At 39.8% G+C, this 15,832-nt stretch overlaps 1 protein-coding gene across 2 annotated transcripts in view; it reads right to left on the bottom strand.

Moving 5' to 3' along the window:
• Positions 1-241: 241 nt before the first annotated feature.
• maml1 (mastermind-like transcriptional coactivator 1) overlaps positions 242-15,832 on the bottom strand; it is a 37,474-nt gene continuing 21,883 nt past the window's right edge. For both annotated transcript variants that reach the window (XM_079479853.1, XM_079479852.1), the window contains 2 exons: positions 13,536-13,731; positions 242-2,521 (listed from right to left, as the gene is read on the bottom strand). In XM_079479853.1, the coding sequence (XP_079335979.1) occupies positions 1,494-2,521; positions 13,536-13,731 (1,224 nt within the window). In that variant the 3' untranslated portion in view covers positions 242-1,493. The remainder of the gene's footprint in view (positions 2,522-13,535; positions 13,732-15,832) is intronic.

Genomic DNA, 15,832 nt, shown 5'->3' with positions numbered 1-15,832 from the left:
CATTAGCAGTTTTTATTGTCCAACTAAAACTTAAACCTCATTCTATTCACTGGCTTACAAATTACCGAACTATAATTTTGTTAAAGATAGCATACTGTTTAGACTTGATGAATATGAATCAAAATTACAACCTACATTTCATATTAACTGATAAAACCAAGACTACAACGAATCGCAAACATAACAAATACCACAGTAAGACCTTCAAACCCAAAGTACATGTAAACACACACCAAACAAGTCAATTTCTAAAGAGCTATATTTACATCATACTCTTGTTTACAAAGAACAATAAAAAAGTATAAAATACTTACAAAACTTTTTCAATAATGTACATATATAAAATAAGATCTATCGTCTCCTGAACAATAAGAACTAAATACATAATATATAAAATAACTCATGTCACAGCCGTTATGCAGGTTACACTTATTCATGCAATATTAACCCTCTAACCAATGCAGAAGTCTGTAACACAGCTTTTCAAAGTAAAAAAAGTGTAATATGACTGATCAAAGACCACATAGGTATACACACTTTCACTTTGTCATTGTAGTGTTCTAAACTGCGCTGCAAGTCTTTATCAAATAACTTTTATTCATATAACCTGACACATCCTGTCAAAGTATCCAATTCTTATAATGAACACAGAGGGTATAGAACCTAATAGGTTACTTCACTCAAATATGAAAACTTACATTATTTTCTCACTCTTATATCTTTTCAAACCTGTGTGACTTACTGTTTGAGTCACAGAAAGTAAAAAGGAATATAAGTTATTGCATGTTATACTTTAGCCTTGATGTGTCAGTCCAGATTTCAAACATTTATTTTCCTGATCCTCGTTTTACATATCACCATTTCACTGCATCTGCATTACAAAGGCGTTATGTGACAGCAAATCGACTAACAACCACAGAGCTCAGTTTCAGATGCCAAATTTCTTTGGAATTCAAAAAGAAAGTTCTGAAAGACAGGAGAGTGAGTACATAATGACAGAATTCTTACTTTTGGGTGATCTTTTCCTTTAAGTAATTGACCACACTTTTTACTTACATATTCAGTTGCATGTGTAAATCAGTTATGCAACTAAAGAGTGCAAAATGAAGGCTTGTGAGGCTGTTTAAAGGGACTACTCATATTTAACACTCTCCACACACCTACAGGCAATGCAAATAAATAAAAAACTGCACGAACAGCGGAACATACCGTTTTTTTCTTTGCATACACTTATCATATAGTAAAATTCAGTGGTTTTATTGAGCCACATGTTCAGTAGTAGAGCATTTTCTTCCTAGCCCAGACAACATTTCAATACTACACAGGCTCTTGGTCCTGTACTGAACTCATATTAGATTACATACACCAAGTACATACTCAATAGAGGAAACAGACATTCTGACAACTATACAACCAGTAAATCCATTATACCTCCCCATAACAAAGGCACCAACATTTGCTTAAAAAGTCTGTTATTGGTCAGTATGTGTCAGTCATTGGTGACTGGCCAACAGCTCATCTAAATCATCCATCCACTCCTGCGTTGAATGATTTTTCAACAGTGAGTCCAGTTCAGTTTCAGCAGGGAAACCAGACAAGCTGCCACTCGATTGGCTATTGTAGCCAAACTGGAGTTGCTGATTGGCTGTCCTGTTAAGCTGATAGGCTTGATTGCTTTGAAGCCCTGCAGTGCAGCTGGATACAGTCTGAGTCTGGCTAAAAGGCCCAAGATCTGGCAGAACCTGCTGGCTTTGAGGCACCGGTTGGCCTTGCTGGAGAGTCAGCTGGTTGGAAGGAGGCATCTGCTGCTCCATGGCTGGGTTATTTGTCCGTTGTTGCTTCATATTAGGCATTATCTGTCCAGTGTTCATACCAGCCAGGGCTCTTCCAGCCACACTGTTACCCAGTCCAACCTGGGAAAATTGGGCATTGTTGGGAAGTTTAGTCATCCTCGACTGCGCATGGAAGCCAGAGTTGGGAAAGCCTGCAGTCATGCCTCCATTAGCAGAGCCTGGCTGGGACCCCATAGCCTGTTGCAGACCAGGATGCTGCTGGGGCTGCTGCTGCCAGGGTTGGGCCTGTGTGGGCAAGGCACCTTGAATACTGGATGGCATGGAAGAGCTCATGTTATTAGGCATGACATTGGACATGCTCTTAGGAAGCCGCACAATGTCCTTCTGTTGTTGTTTAAGCATGGCAGTGTTGGGTTGGCTCTTCAAATGTGCTTGCTGCTGGACTGTTAAAATGTTCTGGCGGTAGGCAGCAGACATAGTTTGTACTAATGGTCTCTGTTGGTTGGGGTGGGAGGAATGCAGAGGCATGTTCCCATAAATGACATCAAGACCCCTTGCACAGGGTGGGAGATTCATATCTGCTTGACTGGCAACGGAAGGGACTCCAGAAGGGGGGCCGCTACTCTGGCCCTGACCCATTCCCATCATGCTTTGTGTCTGAGAGAACATTCTCTGAGCTCCTGAGGCAGGGCCACAAGAGTTAACATTAACGATTGTCTGTGACGTGCCTAAAGAGAAAAAAAATTAACAATACACTCAAAATATCATGCAATGGATAATTTTGTAGCCCAATTTCCCTTCTAACATTAAAAGGTAAAAAACGGTACAGGTAAATTGAGTGCTTAAGTTTAATTAGGACCCTATTGTTTTTCTTAGGATTTCTCTTAGGGCCCAAAACTTGGTATGTATATAGTTCTCATCGACCCAAACAACATTCACATACCCATTAGCTCCTCCCCACAGAAAATTGGCCATTTTAGATTCCTCCTAGGCGATTCATTTGATTGCCACTAACCGTGGTGAACATGATGCCAAGACAGTGGAGATGCTAAATTGTGAACTGATTTTTGATCTCTTTAACCGTGTTGCCATCAGGGTTGTATACATGTAACATTGCGATGAAAATTGCGTAAAAATTGCGATGTGCGATTGCGACAACGACAAACTGGTTTAATGAGTCAACTTGGTTGATATCAAGGAAAATGCAAACACAGATAACTGAAAATGCTGAAATTTGTATTTCTCAACTGAGATATACAGTTCAAACTAACAACTAGAATTGCACAAAGTTTTTAAATTAAAATGTGTGACGACCCGGAGTCTCCTCCTCCTGATTCAATTGGTGCTGATTGTGGGAGTTCCTGATTGGTTTTCTTATGTTAATTGATAATTAGTTAGAGTAGAACTTGTCCGGATTTCTCTTTCGTATGTTTTTTCTTACACGTGTAGCGTAAATTTTGTTACAGTTGCTTGTTGTTTCTTTGTTTTCCCTTATCCCTAGGCTTCTGTTTATTATTATTATTTGTGGCATATGTTTAAATCAATAAAAATTATATTGATTGAACATTTTGGTTGATCCCTCTTTCATGTTGCGATTTGAAACGAAATGGTCGTAACAAATGTTATAAAATTAAATAATAGTAACATCTTTGCATTACTGAATTAAATTAATTTAAAAAATATATACATTCTCAACGGTACAGGTAAATGAAACAAATAGCACATAAATACGGATGAACACATTTTGTGGAAAATAATCCCAACAAACGAATTATCTGGACATTTAAGCAGATTGTAGCAAACTTGTATGAACTCTTTTGAAAAAGAAACTGAATATACAGTGGGTACGGAAATATTCAGACCCCCTTAAATATTTCACTTTTTGTTATATTGCAGCCATTTGCTAAAATCATTCAAGTTCATTTTTTTCTGATTAATGTACACACAGCAGCCCATATTGACAGAAAAACACAGAATTGTTGACATTTTTGCAGATTTATTAAAAAGGAAAAACTGAAATATCACATGGTCGTAAGTATTCTGACCCTTTGCTCAGTATTAAGTATACGCACCCTTTCAATCTAATACAGCCATGAGTCTTTTTGGGGAAGGATGCAACAAGTTTTTCACACCTGGATTTGGGATCCTCTGCCATTCCTCCTTGCAGATCCTCTCCAGTTCTGTCAGGCTGGATGGTTAATGTTGGTGGACAGCCATTTTCAGGTCTCTCCAGAGATGCTAAATTGGGTTTTAGTCAGGGCTCTGGCTGGGCCATTCAAGAACAGTCACAGAGTTGTTGTGAAGCCACTCCTTCGTTATTTTGGCTGTGTGCTTAGGGTCATTGTCTTGTTGGAAGGTGAACCACCATGCTTCACGGTTGGGACTGTATTGGACAGTTGATGAGCAGTGCCTGGTTTTCTCCACACATACCGCTTAGAATTAAGGCCAAAAAGTTATATTTTGGTCTCATCAGACCAGAGAATCTTATTTCTCACCATCTTGGAGCCCTTCAAATGTTTTTTAGCAAACTTCATGCAGCTTTCATGTATCTTGCACTTAGGAGAGGCTTCCGTCAGGGCACTCTGCCATAAAGCCCCGACTGATGGAGGGCTGTGGTGATGGTTGACTCTGCTGTTCAGTTTTTTTTTTAAATCTGCAAAAATGTCAACAATTCTGTGTTTTTCTGTCAATCTGGTGTGCTGTGTCTACATTAATGAGATTTTTTTTTAACTTAAATGCTTTGAGCAAATGGCTGCAATATAACAAAGAGTGAAAAATTTAAGGGGGTCTGAATACTTTCCGTACCCACTGTAAATGTGTGGTTCACTCTTTAAAACCTAAACCTCTATAATCTTTGTTATTACTTTAAATGGTTGTTACTAAACCAATTGGTTGAATCCTCTTTCTAAAACATTCTATTTAGTACTTTATTTAGATCTTTAGTTTAGCAAATTCTGCACAGTACCTCTCTCTGATCAGTGTCTGATATCCTGAAACATAAATATCAGCAAATAATAGAGGTAGCATTTTTTTCTGGAAACTAGTTCAGTGTCGGTCTCCTCTGCATCCATTTCTCCCGTCTCCACACTGCGCCCCGCAAGTCACGTGACCAAGCACACGTGCCACCGCCACACAAGACGACTCGTTTTTTTTGTCGCATAGAAAATAGCCATATATCTCTAAGAATGGATGTCTTGAAAATTTGCGCCGCGTTAACCAATCAGGAGCCTGCTCTAGTAGTGACGTGATTATGACATAGCAAGCGGAGGCAGAAATCTGAAAACAATGAAGGACTCTGAAGGATCTGATTGACCCAGACACGGCACCGAACGAGTCTGTGTCTATCTTCAGCCTTCCATAGCACTTAATGCACAGCTACCCTCTCAACAAAATCCATGTCCGCCATTTCGCAATTAGATGGGAGCCGCCTGCCAGAAGCCCCTCCCATGCGAATGAAGCGAATTCCACGCGTGAACGGCGCGAATGAGGCGAGTAAACTCAAAAAGTTCAAGTGTCCAACTACACGCGAATAGTGTGATTTACCGCGTTTGGTGTGAACACTATTAGCAGTGTGGAAATATTTCAAAATCAATGATGAAGACCCACGCATGGCAATCTGCACGCTTATGTCCTTGGTATTGCCCTTTGGAGGTTATTGGACACTGTGTAAGTACCAGGGACAAAATATAGGTACTCGTACCAGATCCTTTAAAAGTGGTATCGGTGCATCCCTAGGGTCTGGTACTGTATTCCATGCTTTAAGCAGTCTTGAGTGCTCAAATTCCTGTAGCTCAGTGGTAAGAGGATTGATATAGCTGCTCTTTCCGAAACCCGACTGGCAGGTGAAGGGCAACTGAAGGAGAACAAAGGTGGTTACACTTTCTTTTGGAAAGGAAAGCCAGCCAATGCGGCTAGAAACCATGGAGTTGGACTTGCCATCAAAAACCAGCTTGTCAACCACCTCTCCGAACTTCCCTTGGGGATCAGCGAGCGCCTCATGACAATCCGTCTGGTGTTGGCCAACAACCAGACAGCGACAGTATTGAGCGCCTATGCCCCTACCCTAGACTCCTAGGTGGAAGAAAAAGAAGCTTTTTATGCCTGCCTAGAAGACACCCTGTCAAAAATCCCCAGGGAGGACAAGATCATCCTCCTTGGAGACTTTAATGCTAGGGTAGGCCGGGACCAACACCTCTGGAAGGGCACTATTGGCAAGGAGGGCATCGGTAACATCAACTCCAATGGAGTGCTGCTTCTGAGTAAGTGCGCTCAGCATAACCTCGTCATTACCAATACTCTTTATCGACAGAAAAACAAATTTAAGGCATCCTGGAGACACCCTCGCTCCAAGCAATGGCACCTTATTGACTATGTAATTGTAAGGGCCAGGGACCACTGTGATGTGAACATCACAAGGGCCATGATAGGCTCTGATAACTGCTGGACAGACCACCGCCTCATCCGATCCACAATGTCCATCAAACTTAAAAAAAAAGGAGGAGGATTTAGAAGAAGCAACCCCGGCAAAGACTGAACCTTGACAGCCTGAATGAAACTGCCATCCAGCAACTACTTCAGGACTCTCTCGAGAAAGGTCTTCAGCAAGAATATCCTGATAACATCGAAGAGCACTGGGGCCTTCTCAAATCCACCATCCATGACTCATGTAAATCCACCCTTGGATATCAGACCAGGAAAAATCAGGACTGGTTTGATGGAAATGATACAGAGAGAGAACAACTTATCTCCAGAAAACGAAAAGCCTTCAGAGTGTGGCAAAATGACATAACATGTAAGGCCAAAAGGGCAGCACACTCTAGAGCCAAGGCTGACGTTCAGAGATTGGTGAGGGAGCTCAAGAACAACTGGTGGACAGAAAAGTCTCTAGAACTCCAGAGACTGTCAGATTCAGGTAACACCAGAGGCTTCTTTAGCGCCACTAAGGCTGTCTATGGCCCTAGCCACCGCGGTTTAATCCCCTTCGCTCAAAAGATGGACAGACTCTGCTGAAAGACAATGACTCCATCAACGCACGTTGGAAGGAGCACTTCCAAAGAACTTCTGAACTGTGACAGTTCAGCCGAACCAGACATCGCCGACCACATTCCGCAGAGACCCATCAGAGAAGACATGGGGGAACCTCCTACTCTAACTGAGGTTTACAATGCCATCAGAAATCTTAGGAACAACAAGGCCACTGGTCCTGACGGGATCCCCGCGGAGATTTTAAAGGAAGGAGGACCAAGGCTCTGGCACCACATCTACCATCTACTTATCAAGGTCTGGGAAAGGGAAGAGCTCCCCTCAGAGCTCCGGGATGCCCAAATTGTTACCATCTTCAAGAAAGGGGACAAGGCTGAATGCGGAAACTACAGAGGCATTTCGCTCTTGTCAACAACCGGCAAAGTCCTAGCTCGTGTCCTTGCTAACCGCCTGGTACCACAAGCTGAGGAGATACTCCCTGAATCACAGTGCGGGTTCCGACCATTTAGGGGAACAATTGACATGATCTTTTCTGCTCGCCAACTACAAGAAAAGTGTCGGGAACAAGGACTGCCTCTGTACATGGCCTTTATAGACCTGGCAAAGGCCTTTGACTCCGTGGATCGGCAGGCACTGTGGAGCATACTATCAAAGTATGGATGTCATGCCAAATACATCCGTGTACTGAGGCTATTGCATGACGGCATGTCAGCCACAGTGCTCAACAGTGGCTCTGAATCTGAGTCTTTCACTGTAGAAACCGGGGTCAAACAGGGATGTATCATTGCACCTACCCTATTTGCCATCTTCATTGCAGCCATACTTCACCTTACTGGCCAAGAGTTGTCACAGGGATCCCAATCCTTTATAGGACGGACGGTAGGCTCTTTAACCTCAACAGGTTTAAAGCCAAGAGTAAAGTCAGGATTACCAACGTCATGGAGCTGCAATACGCTGATGATAATGCTATTGCAGCACACTCCCCTGAAGACCTCCAAGGCATCCTAAATGCCTTTGCCAAGGCATACAGAGCCCTGGGTCTGGCCTTGAACATCAAGAAAACTCAGGTTCTGTATCAGCCACCATCCAACCAGCCATCACTCCAGCCCATCATCAAACTAGATAACACCACTCTGGAAAGTGTGGACCACTTCACCTACCTTGGCAGCATTCTATCTTCCAAGGCTGATATAGACTATGAAGTTAAACATCGCCTGAGCTGTGCCAGCGGAGCCTTTGCCAAACTTAGGACAAGAGTCTTTGATGACCGGGACCTGAGGGCTGAAACCAAGGTCCAGGTTTACAGAGCTGTGATTCTCCCAACTCTGCTGTATGGAGCGGAATCCTGGACAACCTACAGCAGACATCTGAGAGCTCTGGAACAATTCCACCAAAGAACCTTAAGAAAAATATTGAGGATCAACTGGGAAGACAGACGTACAAACTCCAGTATTCTGGAGGAAACGAATATGCCCAGCATCACTACAACCATAATGCAGAACCAACTCCGATGGACAGGATATGTCATCCGCATGCCCGATGACCGTCTCCCAAAGCAGATCCTGTACTCCAAGCTAAAGGAAGGACAGCGAGCCCCTGGTGGGCCAAAGAAACGCTTTAAGGACAATATCAAGACCAGCCTGAAAAAGTTTAACATCACGTCCGGTGACTGGGAAAATCTAGTGTTTAACAGGGACTACTGGAGAAAGGCAGTGCAGGAGGGTGCAGCACACCATGAAACAGAACTCCGCCGTGCCGCAGATGCAAGGCGGCAACACCGCAAGGACAAACAGAGAAGGGCTCCACCACTACACACCACCTCGGATTTCAAATGTCAACATTGCAGCAGAATCTGTGGATCACAGATCGGCCTTTACAGCCACCTGAGGATCCACAAATAAGGCGACCCGACGGAGAGGACAGTTATACTCGTTTCGAGTGACCGCCGAAGAAGAAAGAAGAATTTAATTCAGAGTGGTAATTAGTATTGGTGTATTTAGAGTTTAAACATTGAAATCCCTAAAGGTTAAGATAATATTTTAGATTTTACTTATGTTTTCAGTTTACACACTCTTAGCTCTATTTAGCAAATTTTAAACTGCTCTAAAGCATTTAGCAGATATTCAAAAAAATTTAGCACAGAATTAAACAAAGTTTATATCTTGCTATATACTCAAAATAACAATATCCTGCAACTTATTGTTAACACTAAAAACAGGAAATAAAGGTGAACACATTTCAGAAACATGAGGAAGTGAACAGCATAAGAACCTCTGTTGTAATGGTGCTGACGCCATCAAAGTGCCTGCCATTCAAATAAGTTCCTTTACACACAGACTTTGCAAATTAGATGGGATTGTTTATTAACAAGTAACAAAAGGCTGCCTGTGTTGACCTACAGAGCCATAATGGTATTGAGGTCATTTATTACTTGGTATAACAGATGCAGGTGATCGTGCAAAATATGCACATGTATGTTTGTCGATTTCGTTATTACATATTCAGGGATTTATTGACCAGGGATGTCTATTTAACACAATTGGATCTCTAAACTGCCTTAATAGTACAGAACTGTCATATTTCATCAACAATTCCACACTGATAAATTAAAGCATCTTTTTTTGTACTTTGACTTTAAACATGCACAGGGTTAAGTTTATTAAGGCACCGTCATAGTCTGAGCACTACTTATTATTCCATATATCCATCCATTCATGCATTTTCCAAACAGACTTATCCTATACAAGGTCAGGGGGGGTTGGAACCTCTCCCAGAATCTCGGGTAACATACACCGCTTTCCAGGGGTTTTTCCACTCGGTCTGTTCGCGATTGTATTTCAGAGGTTTTCGCAGGAGATGGGTGTGAAACACGGGAAAATCCTGGCCACTACAGAAGTGTCAACGGGTATGATTATAATCTATGTTGATTGTCCACCTTGGGAGTGGCTACATGAGTCAAGGGTTTCAAAGATGATGCCATGGTAACTTCTGGACAGGTAGATAACGTTACTTGTTATGGTTCTATTTTGATTATGCTGCTTAGTTTGTGGACCTTTATGTATTAGCTCAACGACATCGTTACCCAGCGTCTAACGTAACTATGCTGCATCTAATCCCATTTTAAAGCTAGCTGTTCTCGCTATTGTAGTAATGTTATTTAATTTGCACTTTAACGTGTTTTCACTGGTGAATGAGACATGATTTTATTGGAATTGATCAAAGAGCTTCTGGTTTGTGCAACGTCATGGGTTTTGGAGGCTTTGGACGGCGATTCGCATGAGGGTGGGATCAAGATTTCAGCGCTTGCAAGCTAAAGTTAGCACTTAGCACAAGGTAGAAGGTAAGTGTGGCGTGGTGTGGGCTTTGAATTGGGCTAGATCAAAGCTTTTTTTAATGCATCACTCAAGTACTAGTTGGCATAAATGTCTGGCGGGGGGAAAGGGGAAAAGTAAGAAAACATTTTTTGGGGATAGACCCGGGTTTATGGAGTGTATCGGGGAAGGGGTCGTTTGTACCCCGGGCCCAAAAGATAGGAGACGGTTATGAATACCTTTGTTTTGTCTCGTCTCGACTATTGCAATGTATTGTATGTAGAGTCCTGCCAGACCATTTTTTCCATGTTTTCAATTAGTTCAGAATGCTAAGAAACGTCATCATATATTCCCCATCTTGGCATCGATAAAGTGGCTACCAGTGAACAACAGGATCAAATATAAAACTCTTTTGTTTGTTTTTAAAGCGGTGCATGGGTTGGCTCCTGCTTGTGTCTTACCTTTGCTTCGACACCCTATCACACACAAGCAAGCACGCACTATATTGGCTATTGTTGTTTTTTTAGTCTTGTTTATTTTGTTTTTCGTTTTATCTTCTTTAAATACTCGTGATGTTTACTCGTTATTTGTTTGCATAGTAAATAAATGCGTTTTTGCATTAAAACATGTGGCGGAAATGTAACCCCTTCCAAATCAGCTTCCAAAGCATATTGACAGGTGATCATGTCATCGGTACCATAGGAGTTTGAGCCCGAATATGATCCAGAAAATGCAGATGATCAAGCTGATCAACCAATTTTGCCAGCGTAACTTTAGAAGAGCGTAACAGATTTACTAGCGTAACTTGTATCTAACTTCTTGAGCAACCTGTGACACTCTGTCTCAACACAACATGAATAAAACATATTATAAACAAGGCATATAAAAGAAAGACAGTTTGGACTATGGACGCAAGAGTTCATGAGGCTCACGTCTGTCAGTGCGAGCTGCAGCCATGAGGCGCGATGATTAACAGGTCAAGGTGGAGGAGAGCTTTTTTAAAAGTTTCCTTTCTTCGTTTAATATAAGCAGTGTTGTCCATAACTTGTTTGGAGCAGTCATTCGTTCGTTAGAAAAATATTAAGTTAACTAATGCGGATTTCAACAACTTGAAACATTAAAATGTTACAAGTTACCCTTAGCATATGAAGCCTGTATTTTCCTCTTAAGAACTTTAAATAGGGTCGTGACCTGTAAATACATTTGCACAGATGTTTTTATTTTATTTTTTTAAACGTGCTGTAATTCCTAAGTTAGGCTACCTAAGTTGATTTTATTTATTGATGCAAATGCAATACAAAGCTAAACAAGACAAACACTGACGATAAAACGACAAAGACAATATTTATATGCGGTGGTGATCAGCAGCACAAGTAATTCTTCCTCACATGACGGTCACAAATAAAGAGGACAACAGGCACAATGGCTACGTCTTTGTTTTTAGGAACAATTGACAGTCGGCATGGAGGTACCAAGCCTCTTTACTTTAATGTTTGTAACATTGATTATAAATAAAGCCAGATATTCTTGTCAGATCTAGGTTTTGTTTCCAGGAGTTAGAGAAGCACGTCTTCGCTGTAGGCTTGTTAGCCGTCGGCTTGTTTATCAGACTTTCACCAGAGTAAAATAGACCTATATGTTTGTTACAAGATAACCATATATCACAGACTGTCAATATGCATTGCAATTTGGTCCTTTTGTTTTGTTTTTATATGATTGCTTCGCGCAGGTTTAAATGCATTTATGATGTATTTTTACATTTTTTCCCCCAAGGTTGCTAATATTAATATTATATTAATAGGATATAATATTAGTGCGTTATGAATATTTAATTATAATTATACAGTAAGCTTGATGTGAAATTGTGACTACATAAAAACTTAACAAATTATGTCTTTATTAACTTAATTTAAATAAATAAATATAAGTCTTTTATGAGCTCAAATATTAAAATATGAAATAATTGAAAAATGCCCATCCTTGTGTCCATGTACATTCATTACATTTACATTTATTCATTTGGCTGACGCTTTTTTCAAAAGCGACTTGCAAGTAGTTTTTTACAGTGGCACATTACTTGCTCAAGGGCACTTCAGTCATGACCTGCTGGCACTGAGATTCGAAGCGGCAACATTCTGATCATAAGCCCAACGCTCTAACCACTAGGCCACAGCTGACATTCAGAAACAAATCAACCTATTTTCCCATGCAGACCCATGCAATGATATGCAATTGCTCATATGCGTTTTGCATAGCATTTGCACACCCTCATGCCTATATGCCACTGCAGAGGCATATTGCAGTATTAATGTAATCGAGTAATCAATTAATTGATTGTTAATTGAAATAAAGATTTTTTCACTATTGCATAAACTGAATGGTCAATATGTGCTTTTTATATTTTGACTTTTCAATATAAAACAATATAATTAAAATTAAAATTTAGAAAAACAAGAAGGCTAAATTAAAACAAAAATGTAGCCCTCTCCCTTTTTGAATAGCTTATATTAGGCCTATAAACTGACTGCTTAAAGAATGTACTGTACAACAAGTGTCCTTCAACATTAAAAACCTAAAACTGTGATTAAACAAATTGTTGGATTATTTTAGGCTCCAAAATGATTTAATGAAAAAAAAAACATCCATGCTAGCAATTCTGACTGACAACTATTTCAGTTTACGTCTCTCCTCCAAACTCTGCCCACAAAACCTGACTGTTCTCACGGAAGGTGCATTCGTGGCCGGGATGCAAAGAATACTTTGTTTAGTACAAATAATTGCGTGTACGTGACCAGTGTATGATGTCAAAGGATTTTGCTAGCTTCGGGGCTACTGTCAGTCCGCCCGCTCCAGTCTGAAATGCACATGTTTCCGACCGGTAAAGAAGCTTTCATTCAGAAATTTACTCTTCTACAGAAAATGCTCCACACACAGCCGACATGTTTGCGGCATAATAAAGCGAGTACCTCTCTCTCTCCATTCGGTGCATCCCTACTTTGGACGAATACAAAAAAATTATACAAAATGTAATACCTTGGAAAATAGCATATAAGACTTAAAACTTTTAAGGGCCTTAATCTTCTCTAAATTTATTTATCACCTTTCATTACTTTTTAAGACCCCGCTTGCGGACACCCTGACCATAATGCACATCTCTGGTGTAATATTTAAACATTAATATTACAAAAAAGTAAATAGACAAGCACCACAGTCATTGTAATATGTACTTATAATTTCTATTCTATTTCTATTAGTCAAAATTAAGCAATTAACTGTCCCTTTACACCACCTTGTGGTGAATTCATGAATGACTTTCACATGCGACAGGTCGCAGCTCCGGCATGGTGGTAATAGGCATTTTGGTTGATATACTGTATGATTATTACCAGGTGTGATCAAGTACAGTATTGAATGGTTGATTCAGTTAATAATAAATAAAGCAAAATACCAGAGATCGAATGCTCTGTATAGCCAGAGGGATGCTGCTGGGCAAGGCAGGGCATTGTACCCGCGAACTGGGACACCTGCTGTTGTTGTTGGAATGGGTTCTGCTGGGCCTGCTGGTTCTGTTGGTCCTGGTACTGGGGTGGAGGACGGGTCAGGTGCCTCTGCAACTGCTGTTCTTGTTGCTGCCTCTGTTTCTCCTGCAGGCAACAGACATAATATCTTACTGATGCTGTTGGATAAGCTGAAGTCTTGTAGTAAGTTAACTTTATTGGTGATGTCCAGGTAAGAAACAGTACTGTGTTTAAGTTTAAAAATTAGCTGACACTTAAGTGGCTTTCACACTCTCTGCAATAGAGCAGAATCAACTGTGTGATGGAATAAAACCAATAGATCGCATGAAGCCTTTTACAGTGTGGGATCAATCACGTTCAGAATAAATAAATGTTCAGTATACAAAGTGCCTATTTATATTTCCTTTAAGTCAAGTCAAGTCAGCTTTATTTATATAGCGCTTTTTACAATTTTCATTGTTACAAAGCAGCTGTACAAGAAAACATTGACTATAAGTAAAACATAAAAGGTTATGGAAGTCAAAACACAGGTCAAATATCAGACACACAATAAATTCCTATATGCAGTGTTAATTAAATAGTTAAACAACTAAACTCTGCTTTAGTTAAACCACTAAACCACTTAACTAAACCAACTTTAGTTAAACCACTAAACTCTGCAGTGAAATATAACACAGGTGAATGTCTATGATCTGCATTTTTATTTTTTACACTAAACAGCACATATATAACTTGATAATATGTTTACGTAGTACTGTAAACACAAAAGTCCTAACCAGTCGGATAATTTTCTAGTCAAATGAAAGGTATGAAAACATTCAGACATTTTCTAAACTCGTGTTTATTTTTCATGTGTATAATGATGATACATTGTGCTTGCTTCCCTGGGTTTCTTCCCCGAGTGCATATCAGTCTTCTTTACTGAAACAACATTGAACTTATTGTCCATCTCAGAAACACAATATAAAAATACAGGACTACATCCATAACTGACAAATCTGAATACAATATATACAAACTAAGATTAGTAAAACAGGTAGGTACATATAAATGTTAAGTGAAATTACTAAAGCAATCAATGTCAATATTAAACATTTTTGTATTTTAAATATATTGCTTTTGACATTTAATTAAAACGCTTTTACCGAACAACCTTTAGCAACTAGTTTATTACAAAGAATTCTTAAGACCTTTTTGACATGTTCTCTATTGATTTTATAGGAGATATTGCCTTCAAAGGCTGCGTCTTGACCTGGAAGTCTGTTGTGTCATTTAAATCTTCACAACGGAGAAATCACATCACACGTGCTCTCAGGAACATTTATGTAATTTATTTTTACCAATATATTCTCTAATATCTTTATTTAGCGCCAAACGCGCTTAATTTTAACCCTTTCTGCTCCGTGGGCCCTGCTTCTCACAGAAGACGCACCACATGAAGAGCAGAAAACACGTGCCTATTTTAACAACACTAGTGCAGCCATGCAGGGCAGGTAAATGGACACACAACAGTTAACTAAATGCAGCGAATATTAAAGCATTTGTATCTGTCAGTCTTTTTACTGTTTGCTATACTGTATGTCTCCAATCTTTCAAACAGATTTGAGATTTTCTACATTTAGCAGTAGCATTATTAGTCAGCATGTAAAAATGTATGACCCTGTAAAAACACAGGTTAACATCTCATAATCGAATTGATTATTTTAACAAGCATCAAAGATTAATTTCAAGCATTGATTTCACTTATATTTTGGGATTATTCAGTCAATATTAAAGTAGGGCTGGGCGATATACCGGTATGTACGTGACTACCAGTATTATTTTGCGCCATAATATTAATTTTCCTATATCATGCATACCGTTATCTATTCATTATATCAAATTATGCATTTATATTGTTTTGTTAAATTTGTCAACTGTTAACACTGCTAATGAAGATATTCATGAGATTTAACGTGAGATTTAATGTAGAGAAAGTATTATCATCATTCAGTATAAAACGGCGTTCTTAACAGTCTTTTCAACAACACACTATTGTTATTTCTGTGTTGAATGATCTCAGAAGTACTGGGATTAAAGCAGAGAGTTGCCAACTCGAATGCATGAGACACGCATTTATAAACTCTCAATCTTGCCAAATTAATCTCAAACCAAATAACAAACAAACACAAAGTAAATGCATCCTAACAACAAAACTGCTCTTATGATTGTCTTTCAGGATTGTGTT

The sequence above is a fragment of the Barbatula barbatula genome, assembly GCF_947034865.1.
Source record: "Barbatula barbatula genome assembly, chromosome: 18".
Taxonomy (NCBI): Eukaryota; Metazoa; Chordata; class Actinopteri; order Cypriniformes; family Nemacheilidae; genus Barbatula; species Barbatula barbatula.
Note: the sequence above shows the minus strand (reverse complement) of the source record. Positions and strands in the feature narration are given on the sequence as shown.